The sequence below is a fragment of the Dromiciops gliroides genome, chromosome 2 (genome assembly GCF_019393635.1).
Source record: "Dromiciops gliroides isolate mDroGli1 chromosome 2, mDroGli1.pri, whole genome shotgun sequence".
Lineage (NCBI taxonomy): Eukaryota > Metazoa > Chordata > Mammalia > Microbiotheria > Microbiotheriidae > Dromiciops > Dromiciops gliroides.
The window spans coordinates 5623105-5643811 of record NC_057862.1 but is presented as its reverse complement, the minus strand read 5'-3'; the positions used below and the strand labels follow the sequence as shown (position 1 = coordinate 5643811).

Sequence of the window (20707 nt, the reverse complement as noted above, 5' to 3'; positions counted from 1 at the left end):
AGTTCTAGAAAGATTCTGTCAGATTCCTGTGAACCTGCTTGGGCCAGGTGTTGTTTCTGTCAGAGTTGAGAGTTTTCATTTGTTTTGTTTTGTTTTGTTCAGGTTAATTCTCTTTTGACTTGTCTTATGTCTTCTTCTAAGATTGGTAAATTTAAATCTTGTATATCCTTATCTGTGGGTATACTGTTTTCCATACAGTAGAAAGTAATGCCTTGGAGAGGGCACTGACTAGTTTTCAGTTATGCTTTGCCTAACACACTGCCCTTGTACATAACAAATGCTTTTGCAATTGAATTGAATTGTTCTCTTCATGTCTGTTCATAACTTTATAATCTCTCTCTTTTTTAACTTTCCTTTAGGCCATCGCTTTGATTCTCTTCCATTGTCTTTTGGGGCAAGCTTTGTTCACTTATTTTCCCCCTTATTAATGTAAGGACTCAACAGTATGAACAAATTAATTGATTGATTTATTAATGAAAACAAACAAATAAGTGGGCAGGCAGCTAAATAAATGAGTAAACAAATGGGCTGATAAGTAAAAGATTGCTTTGGTGTCATCCCATGGATTTTCGTGTTATTGTTATAGTTCTGTTCAATATTATTTTTTTAGTTTCTACCTTAGCCAGTTCATTGTTTGATAGATTGCTTTTGCAATTTCTGTGTAGTTTTATGATTCTTGCTCATGCTATTGTAATTTTATTCTAATTGGCTATTGAGGCCTAAAAATACAGCATGTACCATTTCTGCCTTTTAAATTTATGTAGGGCTTTTTTGTAACCTAGTATGTGACCAGTTCTTGAAAATTCCATGCATACTTGAAAAAATATATATTCCTTATGCCTCCCATTTGATTTTTCTCTACATGTTATTTCTAGCATATTAAATAAGGAGTTTAGATCTGCGATTTTTAAATTATAAATATTTTAATTTGATTATTTGTATTCTGATAAAGGCATTTTAAGTCCCCTGTTATTACTATATTTGTTTGTTTTTGTATTATTATTAACAAGTCTTTTGTGAATTTAACTTTTGGGCTGTATGGAGTGTATAAATTGGAAGTTATTACATATTTGGACCACAGTTTATAGTTCAAGAGTGAGAAGAAACCTTAAAAACTCGCTAGTCTGACTCCCTCATTTAGCAGATGGGAAAACGGGTCCAAAGAGCAATTTTCTCAAGATCCTCCGGTCGTAAAGATCACAGTGGCAGAGATAAGATTTCGGCCAAGATTCTCCCACTCCACATTCTTCTGATTACACCAGACACGCTGTTATTTTTCTTTACTTTGGAAGGCAGTGTGGTGTAGTGGATAGAGACACGCTCTTGACACCAGGAAGTCTTGGGTTCAAGTGCCAGCCCTGACACATTCTGTTGAGGTGGCCTTTAGCAAGTCATCTCACCTCCAGGCAGCTCTCTGAGCCTCTCCTTTGCAGAGTAGGTGCAGACCTGCTTTGGGAGAAGGCATTTCCCAATCTTGGGCTCGCCTTTAACAGTGAAATGACCCATCAAGTCCGTGTCTCGGGTTTTTGCTTTCACTGTTCTGTCTCTTTTGGAGTTTTCTAGTTTGGACCCCACTTTCTTGAGGAGCATCAGCCATATTCCTTTTCTTGCTATTTCGATTGTGCTGTTTCATTTCAGATCCTTCAGACTGATCTCTTTTTTTTTTTTTTTTTTTTTTTTAGTGAGGCAATTGGGGTTAAGTGACTTGCTCAGGGTCACACAGCTAGTGAGTGTTAAGTGTCTGAGGCCACATTTGAACTCAGGTCCTCCTGACTCCAGGGCCCGTGCTCTATCCACTGCGCCATCTAGCTGCCCCTGATCTCTTAATTTTAGTATAGCCTGTATTATCAAATGCATTTTCAAAAAGTAGCATAACTGATTGTTTTGATTCTGGTCATACTCTGTCATTCTTTTTCTTTTGATGAGAGAATTCAAACCATTCACATTGGTTTGGAGGAATGCATGGGATATGTCTTCTCCTTTTTTCTTTATATTTTTGGTATTTCCTGAAGAAAATGAAGTCTACACTAATCTTCTATTTGATCTACTAAAAGTAGTTAATGAAATTAGTTATATTCTTGGGTTTTTTTAAATATTAATTCATATACTTCCTTGAAGTTTAATTTGCTTCTTTGTATAGCTTTGCCTTTTGTATTGTCATCTCTTTCCTTCGGTTATTGTTATTTTTTGTTTGTATCAAAAGCCTTTTTATTAGGAAATATGATTGTGTTTTGAGTTTCTTTACCTCTTTATATTAATCATGTGCTATTGGGCAGTGCTTCCCTGGAACTGTGAGCTCATCAAGGCTGGGGCTTCTTCTAATGATGCCAACTGCAGCCCATTCGTGCCTTTCCTTCATGTGCCCCTGAAAGGGGCACTGGCCGTGGCAATGAAGAGATCATTGTTCACTTTGGAGAGGGCATTTTCAGGGTTGCCATGCTTATCCGCCCTGGCGCCTGGGATTCCTTACAGATTCTCTTTCTTGATATAAAGGCTTCCCTCCCCCTCCCTTTTATTTTTCACTGTGTCTTTTTTGAATAATGCATACCTTTCCAGACCACGTTTTAGTCATGGGTCAGATCCCACCACATCTCAGGGAAGTCTCTTATGAGATCAAGTGAGCTTCCCAGCATTACGCTCTTGAGCTTCTCCTGCTTTGGGTCGTGCCTCCTGCGTGTGTGTGTATAAGCAGCCCAGTGCCACGGTTTCGTCGTGGTTCTTTCCTGCACTTTGCCGTCTCAGAACCCAGTTTCTTTCTACTCCTTTTCTGCCTACCATGTTGCCGTGGCATCTTGCCTGGTAGAGGCATGCCAACAGTTTTCTCCCTCTCCCCTTTGGATGAAAATCCTCTGGACCGGGTTTTCAAGACCACCCTTTCATAACAGCTGCTAGGCCTCTGCGGAGGATTTTTTTTTAACCCAAATGTGAGCATTCCTCCCCATTAATTTTCATCTTGCCAGACCCAGTGTCTCAGAAGGTATGTGGTTCCAAATTCTGTCGCTCATTATGGTAGCTACAGGATTGAAGGACATAGATAAAGATGTTGGCCAGAATAGGGCAAAGAGCAGATATCTGGGGCATTCCTTCAGAGACTTCCCGCTGGGTTGACATCTTTGGTCTTGTTCAATCAAGTGAGAGATTCTGAGAGGCCAGTGAGAGTGCCATCACCAGTGCCCAGATGAGATACCTGGACATCCTGACCTCAAAATGTGGTGAGAGGGATTGCAGAGGAGAAATGAGTGGGACTCGAGTGCGAGGGGTGCGAAGGAAAGAAAGAAAGCAGAATGATCCAGAGACCTCCGGCTTCATCGGTAGAGGACACTGAGGTGTCATTGGCCCGGGAACGTGTGTGCACGAGTGTCCCCTTCATGCTTGTGATGTATATCCAGGATGCAGCAAAAGGGCGGGGTGCAGACCAGTACAGTTTGCTGGGGACCCAGGGAGCCAAGGGGGACGGGGCGCTCCACCTCAGAAGAGCCTGGGCACTCGGCTCCTGGGCAGCACGCAGGAAGGCGTGTCCTTGGGATAAAGGCCAGATTGTGACGGGATTGAAGGGAATGGAGAAGTGGGCTGTCGGTGACTCTTTCTCTGTTCAACCTGGGAATGCTCTGAAGTTGACTTGGACCCCCAGAAGTGCTGAGGAAGGGGTGGTTGTGGCAGGCTTTGGAATGCTTCTCCTTACACACGCGGAGCTGCTCTTACCCCTGGGGCAAACTGGCTCTGTGTGAGAAGATCATCCCTGTTTGACAGAGGAGGAAACTGAGGCTCAGCCTCACGGCTGAAGCGGGTTTCCCTCCTCAGTCCTCCTGCCCTCAAGTCTAGTCTGACACCATGCCTGCAGAAGACTTTCCTCTGTCATAGCCCAGCCCTTGGCCCTCTGACCCGCCCCCCCCCCCCCCCCCCGGCCGCACAGGGCGTGTGCCCTTAGCACGTTGCCACCATAGCGTTAGGGTGGCTCACGTCACCCATGCATTTACAAACATTTAGCAATGCCTTGAGTTCCACATGCTCGGAATCTTTAAAACCTCAAACCCATAGTGCTCTGTTATGCCTCACTGAGAAGCACCGCCAGCGCTGATTGCTCCGTGTTTAGTCTACACAAAGCAATACGCCTCAGAAAATGGGGTTGTATGTGAGGGGCTTGTAGATGAGCCTCCCCAAGCATCCCACCAGCCCTGAGACTGGCTTTTGCCTACTCTGATTGTCCAATTACTTTCACATTAATGGTGTGTGCCCAGTGGGTCGGTGTTTGGGGGAGCGTGGTGGAATAGAGGTTACCTGGCAGAGTGAACCCAGGCTTTTCCTCAGGGTGGGGACAGGGAACTCTAAATAAACCCCCCCCCCCACACACACACAAGCTCTGGTTTCTATTTGAGGGACAGGGGTGCAGGGCTCTGGGTTTATGTGACCATCATCTTAATAACTGTTACAACACCCAGAGCTCCTTAAAAAACACAGAAACCAAGGGGAGATTTTAAAAGAAAACTTTGTTTCCATCATTCCTTTTTCATTGATCTTGGATAGTCACCGAGTGAAACTCTCACATCGATCCTTCGTCAGTGACCTTCAGAAGCCCCTTTCTCCTTGTTTGTGCCCTGCTACTTGGGGGTTATGGAGGTCAGAGCCAACACGTTAAAGTAAATCCAATTATTTTCATTTAAGTAGCCTCATATTTCATAGCCACTGTGTAATATGTATATATCGTACCAAGAGGGTGAGGACAGAGGAGATTAATTATTTACCAGCTGGCTATCGGCAGTCGCTCATCATGTCAAAAGGAGCCACGGCTGATAGAAATAGATTTGGAATTTTCTATTGGGTCATCTTCAGTGTATTCATTTATATTTATAAAGTGGCCCCCGTGCACTCCCCACTCTGCCGCAGCCCGGGCTTCCTGGCTGCGGCTAATAGAGGAATGACTTGCTCAGACCAGTCAGCATCAATCAGCCGCTACGGAAGGATAGGTAGCTGCTCTTCGGACTGGTGAGCAACTCCATCCTGTTGGGGAACGCTCTTCCCTCTGTTGGGGCTCCTCTGCGCCTTCTCCCAGTCTGTTTTACCATCAGGGAAATGGGGAGGATGGTCCGCTTTCCAAACCGCCCTGGCCTGTTCTCCAGCCCCCTCCCCAGCAGACTGTGCTTTCTAAGGGCAGGGACTCTGTGCTTGTGGATAAGCGTGCTTGGAGAACTTGGGATGAGCGTTTGCCGCCTTCTTTGGCCATCCCGGAATAAGGCCCGGGGCAATGCTGAAGAGTCAGCACCAACTGGATCAAGGACAGCATGTTTTGTCTCGATTTTTAATGGAGAATGAGAAGCGTTTCTATTTTCTCCTGTGCATTTTCAGGTAAATGTCCTGATTTTGCCACACATCAATTCTGGGCCATTATCTGTCTGGTCAGATGACACTTGGGAAAATGTCTTAAGTTGGTTCAAATGGTGTGTTTGTCCCAAGAACTTTTCCAGTTTACTTTTTTTTTTTTTTTTGTGGGGCAATAAGGGTTAAGTGACTTGCCCTGGGTCGCACAGCTAGTTAAGCATCAAGTGTCTGACGCTGGATTTGAACTCAGGTCCTCCTGAATCCAGGGCCGGTGCTTTATCCACTGTACCACCTAGCTGCCCCCTCCCAAGAACTTTTGAGGAAGCAAGAACTAAACAAAAAGTGGCCCTTGCTTCTGAAGTAAGGAAGGCCAGAGGTGCCAGCTGCTTTCCTGGGAAACCCACTGCCCCATCTCATTGTCTCCCGTGCCCGAGATTGGTTTGTTTCGTTTTGTTTGCGTATCTTTGTATCCCCAACACATAGCAGGCACCTAAGAGATGCTCACCCTTTGCCTCACTTTCCCCTTTTGTGAAACCATGGGTTTGGACACAAGAACTTGAAGACGCCTCTTGTCCAGTCCAGAGATCACTCCTTTGCTGCTACACCACTAGGAATACATATTATCATTATAACAGCTAGCGTTTATACCGTGGCGTAATGTTTGCCAAAATTTTGCAAATCTCCTCTCCACTGACTCTTACGACAGCCCGAGGAGGTATTTGCTATTATCTCCATTTTACAGGTGAGGGGACTGAGAGAGAGGGAATAAGAGGCTTTGCCCACACTCATACATCGAGTACATGTCTGAGGCAGGATTTGAACCTGGGTCTTTCTGTCTCCAAGTACAGCCCACCATCCCTCTGCCTCTGGGTGCCTCTCGATAACCTCTGGTGAGGCTGTCATTTTCTCCCATGTCCCTCTTGCTTCCCTTCCCCTCAGTATGGCCGACCTGAGCTCCTAAAGGAATGTGCCCATCCTGTGGGACCTTTGGGTGGAGAAACTTGCAGCTCCAGGCAGGGACCTGGGCTCCTCCAGAGCATGTCCTGGAGAGTCATGGGGAGGTCCTTGCTCAGCCACCCCCCACCCTCACTTTCCCGGCTACTTTCTGCAAGGCCTGTGCTTCTTGCCAGGAACGGCGAGCCACCCTCCCCTGCCCTGCCCCGCGAGGTGGATCCTCTTTGTTGGCGCCCAGTATTTCCGACTCTGCTAATTACATTAGCACCTGATCAGGACTTAGGGGATGGAAACGAGGGCTGGGCCGGCTTGGCAGGCAGTGAGGTTTTCCCCAGTTTCAAACAATGTCTGCCAGCTCCTCCCCTTCCCTTGTCCTCTGTCCAGTTTGCCAGAGAGCGACAATTCTGCGTAATTAAAGCAGAAATGCTCAGGGTTCAGCCTATGTCCCTGCCCCTCCCCGCTCCCTGGGCCCACTTCTCTTTGGGCATCTCCCCAGCAGAGGGGTTTCATCAGGCCCCTTCCTCACAGGGCTGGGGGCAGATGACCCAGTCCCCTCAGTGACTACCTAATGGGAGCTCAGGGTCCAGAGATCTCATCGGTGCAGATGCCGGGGCTGGAGGGACCTCGGGTGACTCACTCTCGTACTGGCTGCTTCTGGGACAGGATGGGGACAAGGCCCAGCTTCTCCCGGCATCGCCACTAGGCAGTCGTGTGACGGCCGACTTCAGCGGTCTCTTAGGAGTCAGGCCCAGCAGAAGCCCCGTCTCCCAGCTTGTCCCCTAGGGTGCAGAACTCGAGGGGAATCATGTCGGTCGAAGCACTTTTTCTGAGGTAGTTGGGCCGGTGGGGAGTGATGTGTCTCTGCCAAAGCCCCGCGACTGCTTCATCCTGGAAGCTTAGGCTCTGCTGGGAAGAATCCTCATGTCCCTCCGGCGACAGGTCCAGGGGATGCACAAGAATTGATGCCAGCTCACAGTGACCTGGGAAGTGGATCCTGAAACAGCCTAACGTTAGAGAAGAGAGAACTGAGGCCAAGAACAAGTACACAACCCAGCAGCTCGTGAACATCCGAGGCTCCTGTGTCCCCCAGAAGAGTGGGCACAAATGCCGAGAAGCCTCAGGTGCCTCTTGGGGCAGCGGCCGGAGAAGCCTGGAGGGAGGGGCAGGAACAGCCACCCAGGAATGGAGCTCTGAGGGTTGTGCCTGGCAGGGAGGGGAGGGGAAGACCTCTGCAGATGCCATGCCCTGCCCAGCACACGCCCCAAGCTGGGGCTAGAAGAGTGGCAGTGGGGTGCAGGCCGGCTGGAAGGGACCTCAGAGGATGCCCAGTTTAGGCCCCTTCCTTAGGGATGGGCAACTGAGGCCCAGACAGGCAGTTCAGTCAACATGCAGTAAGCACCTACTGTGTGCTGGGTACTGTGCTAAAGGCTGGGGATACAAAACAGGCAGGCCCTGCCCTGGAGGTGCTCACATTCTTGGGTGGGGTGGTTAGCTCCACAGGAGATGATTAGCAGAGGGGAAAGCACCAGTGCGTCAGTAAGCATTTATTAAGCCCCCAGTGTGTCAGGCTGAGGTCTGGGAATGCACAGAAAAGGGATGAAAGAATCCTTCCCCTAGGGCAGCTTCTGTTCACTCAGGGGAGGCAGCGTGCCCACGCGTGTGAAGCGCGTACCTAAAAAACTAAGGCTACACAGCAGGCAGCGTAGGAGGGAGGAGCCAAACAGGCCAGGCTTCGGAGGTGAGGAGCTGCTCGAGCCGTCTAAAGGAAGAGAAGGTTGTGTGAGGCGTTCCAGGCACAAGCCCAGGTGGGAGGGGGCGCCCATGGCTGAGAAACAGAAAGAAGCCCGTTCGAGGGCAGGAGGGCGAGGCACTAAGATGGAAAGGCTGGGCATGGGGGGGTGGCTTCAAAAGCAAAGCGGAGCCCGCGAGGAGCCCGCGAGGAGCCCGCGAGGTCTGTAGGGTAACTGGTCAGACCTGTGCTCCAGAAGATCACAGCAGCCATGCAGAGAGCGGCCTAGAGTAGGAAGAGGCTCGTGAGGGGTCCCAGGGCCTGGGGCCAAGAGGAGGCATGGAGAAGGGAAGAGGTGGTGGGACACAGATGGGGAGAGCCGAGGAGGTGGGAGGAGGGGAGGCCAGGTGAGCACCGAGTTGGCTAATGAAGGGGCTGGAAAAGCAGCTGGAGGAGAGTGTGGAAAAGGTGGGCATCTGGGGGACAGAAGGAGCTCTTGTTGGAAATGGCGGCTATGAAGCATCTCTAGCAGGTGGGGACAGAGGCCCGAGGTTGGCTCTGTCGGCTGGGAGAGGCAGCTAGCTGCACCCAGACAATCATTAGACCCATGGGAACTGATGAGGTCTCTAAGAGAGAGAAGAGGGAGAAGAGAGGAAGGCCCCAGACCCAGCCTTGAGGGTCGCCTGCACTTAGGGGATGGAGGTCTTGTGGCCCAAGAGTCAGCAAAGGGAGCTCCGTGGTGGTCTGGTGTGCAAGAGAAGAGCCGAGGGAGGGAGGGACAGACGGACATTTGGGTGGTTAGATGGATGGATGGACAGACAGATGGACAGAGAGACATTTAGGTGGTTAGATGGATGGAGGGACAGTTCTCCCATGGCTTTAAGTAGAGAGTGGCCCTGAATGTCAGTGGCACCCATTGCCCCTAATTGCCTTCCCCAGAGTGACCGGGGGCAGCCCTGAATGAGGCCGTTGCCATCGAAGGTGGCAGGGGTGCCTCTGGGGGGACCGGAGACCACTGATCAGGTATCGTGCTCAAACATCCTTCCATGTGTGGTCACGGGCCCACACGGTCCTAAGTGAGCACTGGTGATAAAAGAAGGGTCAGCGTGCCCACCTCCATGGACTGCATCTGGCAAACACTCTGGTAAGGTTCCAGGCCAAGGGGATCCTGTCGGTTCCCTGTGTGGGTCAGTGCCTGCTCCAGAACCTAGAACCTTAGAGAACTGCCTGAACACCCTGGCCTGTTGGGGATCTTGCCTCCACACCAGGGGAGGACCTAGAACCCTGGGCTTCCTGACCCCAGGCCTCTGTGCTTACATGGCAATACCACCGCCTTCTCCCAGTATCACTAGGCAGTCAGTAAGCATACATTAAGCTCCTGCTGTGTACTCCTAGCACCCTGGGGTTGTCTCTACTCTTAAGGAGTTGCCCAGTCAAATGGGCGTTTCCACATGCAAAGTAAAGCAGAAGCACGCCATTCATGAGGCTGCTGATGCACCACATCTACTCAGCCTGTACCTTCTAGCAGCCTCATGGCCACTCTGCCCGCTGGCCCGTCCTCAAGCTTCCGTGGTCTCTCTTCTTGGTTTCTTTGCAGACACTGATCTTGGTCACAAGCTCTATGGCTAACATTCCTCCACCCACCCAGAAAACCACTGGAACATCTCCTTCTCCAGCTCATCATACAGATGGGGAAACTGAGGCAAGGAGGGTTCGTCACTTGTCTAGGGTCACACAGCTACTGCATGTCTGAGGCCTCAGTTGAACTCAGGTCTTCCTGACTTGGGTCTGGTGCTCTATCCACTGGGCCACTTGGCTGCCCCTCCTTAGAGTCACGTTTTTAAATGCCTAGACTCAGAAAGGAAAAAGCAAACCAGCCACAGACACCTGGACAAGGCCCTCAAGGGCAGGCAGGCCACACCCCACACCTTCCCTTCCCGCCCTCCTTGTCCTTCTTGGTCAGGGGAGGGCGTCAGGCCTCACAGCCAGGGGCCAGCTTAGACAGGATGAGCATCGCCAAGGAAAGAGCCCAGGATGACTGAGGTACCCCGACCCAGGCCAGCCCTGGGACCGAAGGGGCCCCTGCATTCCTCCCATTAGGGAGGCCCACAGTCATCTGGGAGCATAGGCCACGCCTGAGGACGTGCGCAGGACTCCTGCGTGGGTCTCAGTTCTCAAGCACCAGAAGCTGGTACTGTCCTCCAACACTAGTGCCAGCCCCGCCGAGTGCCGAGCAGCCTCTCCTCACAGGTCTGGCCACTTGGAAGCGGTTTAATCAGCCTGTCGGGCCTGGCTCGCGGAGCTGCTTTGGCTAATTGACGCGTCCGCTCCCTGCGAGGTGAGTGCGGCTTTCAGACGGGCGTTCCTGGCACCCTCCCCTGCCGTATGGCCGTGGTCACTGGCTTCCCATGACAGAGTAACCATGTTGCCAAACAGGTTTGCTGGACGCCACGCTCTTCCACGGAAGCGTAACTGTCATTGTGCTTTTCCACACAAGGAGAGAGACCCTACAGAAGGTGGCTGCTGCCTCCTGAGTAGCCTGCTGGCTGGACTTTCTGCACGGCGCTGGAACCTTTCCATCGTTGCTTGTACCCGTCCCATGCCCTCTCTCCATTCCCACAGATTCCTCATTTTATTCCTGCAGGTTTTGTGAAGTTCCAAGTCTCCCTTCTCCCTCCAGGTCTAAGCCACCTCCCCCTCTCCCTCTGCCAAGAGAAACACAAACAAAAGCAGTGGGCAGTGGGAGTGAGTTGGCGTGCGTCCCTGGCTCTCTCATTGTTCCACCTTTGGGTGGTGGCTGTTTTTTCCCCAGGATAGAAATTCCCCGAACCCTGGGAGTGCGGGAAGTTGGGAGCCCCCTCGCTCACCCCCACGATCACAGGAATCATCCTAAGTAACAATTTGATTCCAAATGAACCTTTCGGAGAAGAGCATGGTAAACAGTCCGTGTTTGCCTAAGGAAAACCCTCCTAGCAGTCAGCCAGGCGCACAACTGCACGTGCTAATGAACTCGGCTCCGCACCGTGCTTTCTCCAGTTAAATTGATTCATGAATTTTGAAGAGAACATTATCTAATGAATTTTCTTTGAATAGAAAGCAATTAAAAGGACAAATCAGTCTGATTAACCCCCCAGTCACCCTCCTGCCACAAATGGTGTACAGTTTGAAATTATATCAGAAAAACTAGAGCACTCTTCCTATCTGCTGCCCTCTCCTAATCCATGTAAATGGATGAACAACAAAGTTAATTTCTTCGATGACCCTGTTCTCATATCACCTGGATTATGCTGATGTTTCATTTGCTTAATGTTATAATAAAGACTAAACAGATTTTTTTCAGGGAAGTGATTAGCGTTCTCTCCAGTTAAGAAGTGATTTTTATTATTTAATGCACATACGGTGGGTGGGAGCGGCTTCCCTTTCGGAACACAGCCCTCAGCTCGGGTGAGTTTGGTACCAAGTGGAATATCAGAGCCACATCTGTGGTTGCCCTGCCGCACATGCCGGCTCCTGTGGCAGACCTGGGCCTCTCTGCTTCCCTGGGTCCCCAACCTCAGGGCGAGGCAGCCAGCATCCTCCCAAGCCCTGTGCCCTGCTTCAGGAAAGACAACAGTGAGCGTACAGACTCCAGCTGACCCCACAGCGAGGCTGCGGGTCTCTCCTCTGTGAACTCAGTGCCTGCCAAGGAGAAACGTAAAACCTTGCGATGGGGCGAGGGATGGAGAAAAGTTTGTTCTCATCCATTCATGTCTTCACTGCTTCGGCCAGATGAAGAACAAATGCAATTTAATGGGCTTAGTCGATTAAAAAGGGAATAAAGTGACTTTGTTTCTTCTACAGGCCCGTGGCCAAGGTCACAGGCAGTCCCTATGTTTTGAGAGCCCTCGCATTCTGAGCTCAGCGGATCCGCCGGAGTAGTGTTGGCCCTGGCTCCGGGGCTTCTTTCCCCTATGCCCCGGCTGAAGTTTGAAATTAACTGGTAATACCAGAGGTCTGGAAGGAGGTACAAGAAGCCAGCTCCTTCTCTGCCAATTAATTGGCCTTTGCACTGATTTATACGCGCCCACTTAACGGAGAAGCTCACAGAGCCATACAAGGCTTGGGGAAAGAGACGGGACAAAGAAAGCCCCTGTCCCTCTGCAGACACGACCGCCCAGTGCTCTGCTCCCCTTGGGAAGTGGGGTCCTGCCCTGGGAGTCCTTGTTGCCATCAATTCTTCTGGCCTGGCCCGGTGGCAGAGCCGAGGGTCACACCTACACTGGGGGCCGGGGGAGACAGGTCTGGTGGCGGCGGCGGTGGCGTGGCGAAGCCCTTGAATGGGTAGTGTCATTCTCCATCTTTCTCTTTCAGACTCTTTCAGAAGACAAGTGTTGTGGAAGCTGGTGACGGCTGTGAAATTGGGAGACACCATTTCTTACCAGCAGCTTGCAGCCCTGGTAGGGAAGAGCCGAGCTGCCAGAGCCGTGGGGGGTGTCATGAGGGACAACCCGGTAAGGAGGCGGCCTCCTGCGGACGGTGGCAGCAGGAGGGGGTGTGGGGAGGTCCGCGAGGCCTTTGTCATCAGCATCCTGTGTCCGGCACTGCCATGAGGGGGGTGGTGCACCCGTCTCCTGTCCCATCGCTTACTCCTCCCCACCCGTCGGGCAGTCAGCGTGTCCTTATTAGGCACTGACTCTGGACCAGATGCTGGGATACGGGAACAAAGAATAACTATTAGCCAGCGATTTTCCAGGGCTTTCCAGTTAGCAGAGCCCTCGACCCGGGCTCTCTCTCTTCCTCGCACCAACCCTGGGAGGGGGAGCTCCTTCTCTTCATCCCGTTTTATAGATGACAAGGCTGAGGCAAAGATAACTCAAGTGACTTGTCTGAGGCAGGCTTTGAACTCGGAGTTTTCTCATGCCAGGCCAGTGCTTTCTCCCTCCTCTACCACCCAGCCCTACTGGCAGTGAGCTGACATTCTAGTGGGGGCCAGCCCGTACCTGTAAAAAATATATACTGCCTAAAAATGAAGTCTGCCAACACAGAGGGATACAGAGTGAATGGATATAGATACACACATATGCACACGCCCCCCAACTACCTTGTGTTTGTGTACACACACACAACAAGATGCACCCCCCCCCAAGTAGTTAAATATGTGTGTGTTTGGCCTCAGGCACATGCATACACAAATATACACATCCAGATGTACATTTACAGATACCACATGTAGCAGGTGGGGGCTGGTCCCTGGGGTCTTCTTCCCTAGCCAGAGAGCCTCCCGTGTGCCGAGTCCTGAAAATGGGGCCTGTGGTGTCACTGACAGGGGGAGCCAGGTCAGATGCCGGGTCCCTGTTTTCAGGGGTGGCTCTTCTTGACCGCAGAGTCAGGGACACTTCTCAAATGAGAATCCCTCCCTTGTTTTCTGACTCTGCTTCCAACATGCATCAGGTATGAAGGCACACGATGGGGCACCCAGTGGGCACCCAAAGCTGGGTTGGTGGTGGCTTTTCTGCTCCCCTGCCCCGTGCGTGCTGACGGCCGACTCTGCCTGACCCCTGTAGAGGAGACAGCAGGCAGGGGCTGGCGGGTGGGAAGGGGGGTGACGGTGACCATGGAAGGACCAGCCCTTTGGTGCACAAAAGGACCGGGCGTGTGTCCTCGTGCAGAGTACGTGTGAGATCCAGGCACACTGCAGGAAATGGGGGCTTTTGCCCACGTCCCAGCCACTGGACGAGCACCCAGGGGGCTAGGAAAGCCCCCTTTCTTGTACAGTGAAGGCTCTTTCCCTAAAGCCAGACAGGCATCTCTAGCAGGTGATAAACCTGTACCATCATGTCAGGGAGCGCAAACACCCTGGTCCTGTGACGGGATGGGAAATCCGCCTTTGACAAGAAGGGCCAGGCCGTGTCTCCTTTCATCCCTCCTCGTGGGCGAGAAGGTGGCATCTCTAGCCCACCACCACCGCTGCTTGGGATGCCCAGCTGCCAGGTGCCTAAGGGCAAAGCCAGCAACATTTCAGGTGATGGAGGTGACATGGTGTTTACCCACAAATGCACTATGCTCCTGGGAGCTGCCTCTCTTGCAGGCGTGCCTGGCTCCCACATCGCCCCCTCCACCAGCACCAGGTTTTGTGCCCTATGAAAATACCCTGTGTTGTCAAAGATGCTCCACAGGAGGGACAAACCCTTCTACGTGGCCCCATGTTTCCATGAATGCTGTGAAGATGGCTGCCAGGGGCACGCAGGCAGGTAGGCATCTCCTGCACCTGTCTTGTCCTGAGTGGTGAATGGGCCTCCGCTTGTGGGGCACTCAGGAAGATCTTCTGATTGTTCTGGGGTCTTGTGTAGAGACACTGACTGTGCTGCAGCCAGCCACTCCTGGAGCCTCAGTGAAGCACCTACTGTGGGCTGGGTATCTGGAGCCTCAGTGAAGCACCTACTGTGGGCTGGGTATCTGGAGCCTCAGTGAAGCACCTACTGTGGGCCGGGCATCTGGAGCCTCAGGGAAGCACCTACTGCAGGCTGGGCATCTGGAGCCTCAGGGAAGCACCTACTACAGGCTGGGCGTCTGGAGCCTCAGGGAAGCACCTACTGCAGGCTGGGCGTCTGGAGCCTCAGGGAAGCACCTACTGGAGGCCCAGTGTCTGAAGTACCTACTGCAGCCTGGGCATCTGAAGCACCTACTGCGGGCCGGGCATCTGGAGCCTCAGTGAAGTACCTACTGCAGGCCAGGCATCTGGAGCCTCAGTGAAGCACCTACTGTGGACCGGGTGTCTGGAGCCTCAGTGAAGCACCTACTGTGGGGCGGGTGTCTAGAGCCTCAGTGAAGCACCTACTGTGGGCTGTCTGGAGCCTCAGTGAAGCACCTACTGTGGGGCGGGTGTCTAGAGCCTCAGTGAAGCACCTACTGTGGGCTGGGTGTCTGGAGCCTCAGTGAAGTACCTACTGTGGGCTGTCCATTTGCTCCTATCCTTGTTCCATCGGTTGTTCCACAACCAGGCAGTCCAGCTCTGCAGTGCCTGACACATAGTGGGTGCTGAATAAATGCCAACTTTAAGCTGCAGGAAGACAAAGATGGGCAGAGACAGCCTTTGCTCACTCCCCCCCCCACCACCACTGTTCTGAGGGATCACTCATGGACAGACAGGCAAGTCCCACACAAGGAGACATGTGATTAGGGTGGCAGAGGATCTGAGGCAGACATAGGTCAGGAAAGCTTCTTGCAGGAGGTGCCAAGTGAGCCAATCCTTGAAGGAAAGTGTGACTGAAGCAAGCAGAGACAGGGAGAGGTGGCCGGAAGGCCGGCCAGGCCAGGCCCTCGTGGGGGCTGGGGGTGGGGAACGCTTTCTTCCGTCCCCTTCGAGTCTGTATTTTCCCGTGTGCAAAGGACAGCCGTGCAGGGGGGTGGGGGGGACTCTCTCCAAGGTTCCCTTTTTAGTTGGTTCCTTCACATAATTCATACAGTGACCTTCAACTTTATGAGAAGGTGGAGAAGGTGCCGGCAGCCGCCGAGACGTGTTCCGTCTGTGCTGGAAATTACGCCGCGGACATGCTGGGGAGGGTTCACCTTTTGCAAGAAAATCTTCCAGTAGTTTACTGCGGTGGAGATTGGCTGTGAGGCCTGTGGGCCTCGCAGGGTACCATAAAGTTCAATTAAAAATCTCATTAGAATAGGAGAGGAGGCTCAGAAAGGCATCCTGGGCCCTCCTGGGCCACCAGACCACCTCTCAAGGACGACGTCTTCGATGGCCCTGCTCACATTGGTGCAGGTGCATGGGAGGTGTGTCCAGCCACAAAAAGCTGAGGGTCCCTCTCAGGCCGAGTGTTGACCACGCCTAAGTCGAGGGCACATTTGGCACCAAGTTGAGGAGGAGGAGGATGGAGCGGGACATGCCCAGTCTGCTCTGTGCCATCCTCGGGTGATGGTCAGTAACTCAAGTGTGCGCCTCCCATTCTTTTACAGTCTCTGTTACTTTGTTTTCCATTTCTCAGAGGCAGTAGCACAGGCCAGATAAGGCAGGTGATTATAATGAGAAGGAAGCTTGGTGGGGAGCTGGTTTGGGGGCTTTTTTGATCAGCTATTTCTGCCCTTCTGGGCCCAGCGATCCGTTTTGGCCAGCCTGGCCACGCATCATCCATTCTGAAGAGCTGGCCCGTTGTCCACCATGTCCCATTGAGAAGGCTTAGAAGCCGAGCCCTCCCCCCGTTGTAACCTTGTTCCTTCGGCCTCATCCGCAGCTAAAATTTGCTGAATGCGGTTCAGAGGCCATCCATCCACTGTGTTCTCCCCACCTTTCTCTGAACAAACGTATTCTCTGGAAGTTCGTTTATTCACGGCTCGCTGTGAGCGCTGATGACCAAGCGAGCAGATTTGTTCTGCCAGGTTCCTGGGTGGCAGCGGCGGCTGTGGCGGCAGTGGCGATGGCTGATAAAGATTTAGCGCCATGTTCTAGGTGTCAGTGCTGTCAGATGTAGTGAGCCATTTGACCAGAAGAAAAAACGCCCAGGGAGTTATTGATTACAGCGTCCCAGTGTCACTTGTTCACCAGGATTTAGGTATTGATGAGGCTGTGAGGGAAAACAAGCTCTCTCCCCTGTGGGCTGCTACCCAGAAGTTGGAGAAAATAGGCATCTGGCACCAGAATCCGAGGGATTCCGTCATTGATTGAAAGGCCCCTTCATGTTATTTTTGTTAGAGACAAATCTATGGGTTTGGAGGTTTTACACCAGTGGGAGCAGGGCTGCATAAGGGATGGATTCGGGCGCCGCGGGGTTAGATCACACAGCAGGAGGCTTGCAGTGGGGCTGGTGACAGGACAAGCTCCTTGGCTATGGATAAGAATTGCATGTTGATGCAGGGCAGGCTCTAAAGGAAAGGGGGGGAGGCTCTTTGAAAATGTCCTCGGGACCCCCGGTAACGTCCAGCGAGGTTCATTATTTTAGTAGCCATCAAGTGGACGCTAGAATTGGCCCAAGGAGAGATGAGACAGTCCATATGTCTGCGTGGTGCAGACTGTGAGGGTTTGGGAAGGCTCCGCCCCCATCCCCTTCTGGGTGAGAAGGGCTACCTTGATGCCTGTATGGGGGCTGCTGGAAGGCTGCGGGTTCTTTTCCAAAGGGCAGCTGCCCGGAGCAGGTCGGACGAGAGAGGCCGGGACCAGGTCTCGCAGCCTTTCTCCGTCCCCGTAGCTGCTGCCCCCTCTGACTTGCGTGTTTGAGAAGGAGACGCCGGAGGAAGGATGGCTGGTTTCCCAGAGGTGGCCTGCTCCTTTTCCCATGGGGACCACTTCGGGAATCAGAGCTGTCACCACCAGCAGGGATCCGATGACTTTGCACACAAGATTGTGGGAAGCTTTCTCTTTGCTGAAGGAGAAGGCTTGTTAATGGTCGACAAAGTTGAGGCCAAGATGCGCACGTGTTGAGCTCTTTGGCGATGCTGTTTAGATGGGCGCAAGGGCTGTGCTTGCTGGGCTGGCTTTGGGACCTGGAGGAGACACAGAAAGGTGCTTAGACTCACTCTACCTCAGTTTCCTTATCTGGAAAATGAAGGCACTGTGTCAATGCCCCCTTCCCACTCTAAGGTTCGAGGTCCCCTGAGCTTTGTGCTAAGACCCCCAGACAACTGTCCCCATGGCCTGCCTGCACCCATGCCCAGAGCTCGGCACGCCACACTCGCGGGAGTCAAACAGTGCCCTCCACAGGGGTGGACACGAGTCCGTCCTTGTCGCAGCAGCCCTGTGGTGCTCGGCACGGTGCCCAGGAAGCACTTAGTGAAGACCCCAAGAGCCGACCACATCTGGGGTGCCCGGAGGCTTCCACGTGCCTTACACATGTTCACTGTCAGTCCTCACCATAACCCTGGGAGTTTGGTGGTGTTCTTAGCCCTGTTTTACGGATGAGAAAACTGAGGCTGAGATTCAGTGACTTTCCCAGGAACAGGCAGGATTTAAACCCGGGACTTCCAGACTGCAAGCACAGGATGGCACCACCAAGTCCTCATAAAGACGTTTTCATTCATTCGTAGCAGAGCATTCAGCGTTATACCAGGTACCAGGCCAGCGTGTTGTTGATAAGGAGGAGACAAGAGAAAGGGGTGGGCAAAGGGGGTAGGCCCCCTTAGGTAGGTGTGGGAGAACAGCAAGGAGCTCAAAATCATTTCTGCATCTGAGAGTTTGCACACTCAGCCCATGCCCAGCCATAATGAAGGTCATGGAGTTCGGGGCCACCATTCCTATCCTCAGGGGACAAGCCAAGCCAGCAAGGCCACGTGGTCGGGTTTGCTATAAAACCCTAAGTAGGCATATGGGGGGGGGGGCTCTTTAGAGCAATCTAACTCACGGTTCCCTCATCTCTGAGACCCCCAGTTCCAGCTGCTCAGTCATCTGGGCTGAGGCCGCCGCATTGTCCCCTGTTTTAAGTCAGACTCCTCTGCTCTCTGTCAGAGAGTAGGACAAGAGACCCCCACTCTCCAAGTGGCCTGGGGCTGGTCTGTGCCCTTCTCTGGACCTCTGCTCACTGACTGGGGACTTCTGTGACTTCTCAGGTCACAGACTTAAAACTGGAAGAGAAAGACTGAGGCAGAGGCCACGGGATCCCCCCCACCCCCTTGTTTTACAAATGAGGAGGTGGAGACCTGGAGGGGGGTCCCAGAGATGGGACCTGGCATCAGTAGCTGCCTAAGTGTTACCTCTTAACCTTCCTGGTCTTTCAGTGGTACAGAGTTTTCCCAGTGAAAAGTTTGTACTCTTCAGAAAACCAAGATGAGCAGGCCCCAGTTAGGCTCCCTTTCAAAGGAGAAGGAGGCAGCAGACTTGGGCCTCGTGCTGGGTCGGCACTGAATCTGTGGGTGACCAGATCCGTCCCCCCACTTGGCTGAGTATGTGCTTCCTTCTCAGCCGGATCATCTCAGGTCATGCCTAGGCTTTCTGTAATGCCTTCTACACACTGGATTGATAAGTTGGGTTTGGGGGGGCAGGGTTAAATGAAAATGACACACAGCCTGGCCTTGAACTTGGGGCCCAGGCCTCTCTGGCCCTCGGGGGAGGTCTCTGGACCCTTCTCAGAATCATGTTTCTGAACCCCATAAAGTAAGATGCAGGGGAACACTGAAACAGTTATGCAGAGCGGTGTCAGTGGGCAGCCGCCAATCATCTGCCACCCAGGGACCATCCTCGGCCGTCCCTGCTCTGCTGGACCAGCAGGGCTGGCCCTGGCCCTGCCTCTGCCCACGCTTGGGCCCTGGCACATCACATCATCCCAAGGTCACAGAGCACTGTCGCTGACCCCCAGGGACGAGCATTTCCTCAGAGCCTGCCCTGCTTCCCCCAAGCAGTGACCTCTGTCTCTCTCTTCCAGGTCCCTATCATCATTCCATGCCACCGAGTGATCTATAGCAATGGGAGAATCGGCAACTACACGGGAGGCGTCGGGGTGAAGGAGTGGCTTCTGGATCATGAGAAGCACCTCAAAAGAAAGTGGGCCAACTAAAGGCACCAGCCGCCCTGCGGGGCCAGGGCCAGCCCAGGCCCAGCTCGGAGCATGGCCTGCAGCTGGATCATGGCACACATCCACAAGCAGAATCGCGCATGGTGGCGGGGGGGGGGGGGGTGTTCAATGCAGATAGAACACAGCCTCCACAGGCCCTGGGCTACTGTGGGTGGCACTCCTAGGATGAACAAGCAGGCTGGCTCCCAGGGGCCCCCACGGGTTTGCCCCCCTTTCTGGCAGAGTGAGGCCAGTGGCCAGCGCCTGGCATCTCTGCCTGCATTTTGTTCCCATCTCCAGCCCTGTTTCTGTTCTATTTTTAATGCCCATTAAAGCCAGGCTCGGGGAGGAGGGGCCTGGAGGAAGAGGTGCCGCTGCCCCTGGAAGGAAGCATCTGGCTCACCGAGGGGGCAGCCAGGAGCCAAAGAACGGCAGAAGCTGCCACACCCCCCCCTAGTTCCTGCTCCCCCTCATGTGTGTGCAGGCTGCCAGCATGGCTGCCCAAGATGCCCCAGCTTTCTTGGAGGCTTGAGCTGTGGAAGCACCGACGCTGCCCCTTCTGAAGGTGGTCACCAGTGAGTCAGCCCTTGGCAACACAGCCCTCCCCAATGCGGGAGAGGCTGGAGCGCAGGAATGGGGGCTGCTCGCATGGAGATGGCAGCATGCAGTGTGAACGCCTGCTCCGGGTCATGTGATGGGGCGGGGGGAGGGGTGGAGGGGCCGCTTACCTGCTTCTGCTGATGTCTGATTGCATTGAAGGATTGGGAGGGGGTGACTTTCTGAGAAATAAACTTCACGTAAAGGTTCGCCTCCTCTCTGGTTTTTACTTTAGGCAGCCGGCCAGGGGACTGCAGACAACTCTCTATCGGTCCCTCCCAGGAGAGGCCTGTGCCCGTGGGCTACCTCAGTGCCACCACCATCCTTGGCCTGAGGCAGCTGGGCACAAAGGGGCTGTTGGCTTTCTCTGGGCTTCCCATAGGTGGGGCATCTCTAGACATTTGCTGCCGGCCACAGGTACCCTTCATTACCGTACTGTCATTTCACCTTTGTCATGAGCTGGACAGAACGTGGAAGTACCTGTGAGTCTGCCCATGTGCATGTCAGGACAGGCGCACACGAGGTTGATGGAGACAATCAGCTGCCCCCCCCCCTCCCGGGCCTCCCCAGATGGACCCGTGGAAACCTCAGCCCAGAACTCAAGGAGCTGGTCTGCGACCCCAGAACCCCCGAGACAACAAGGTGG

General features: G+C 53.0%; 1 protein-coding gene across 2 annotated transcripts in view; it reads left to right on the top strand.

Moving 5' to 3' along the window:
- The window catches only part of MGMT (O-6-methylguanine-DNA methyltransferase), a 273819-nt gene extending 253674 nt beyond the window's left edge, over positions 1 to 20145 (top strand). For both annotated transcript variants that reach the window (XM_043986821.1, XM_043986822.1), the window contains exons 4-5: positions 12350 to 12489; positions 19336 to 20145. In XM_043986821.1, coding sequence (XP_043842756.1) covers positions 12350 to 12489; positions 19336 to 19467 — 272 coding nt within the window. In that variant the 3' untranslated portion in view covers positions 19468 to 20145. The remainder of the gene's footprint in view (positions 1 to 12349; positions 12490 to 19335) is intronic.
- The last annotated feature ends 562 nt before the right edge of the window (positions 20146 to 20707 follow it).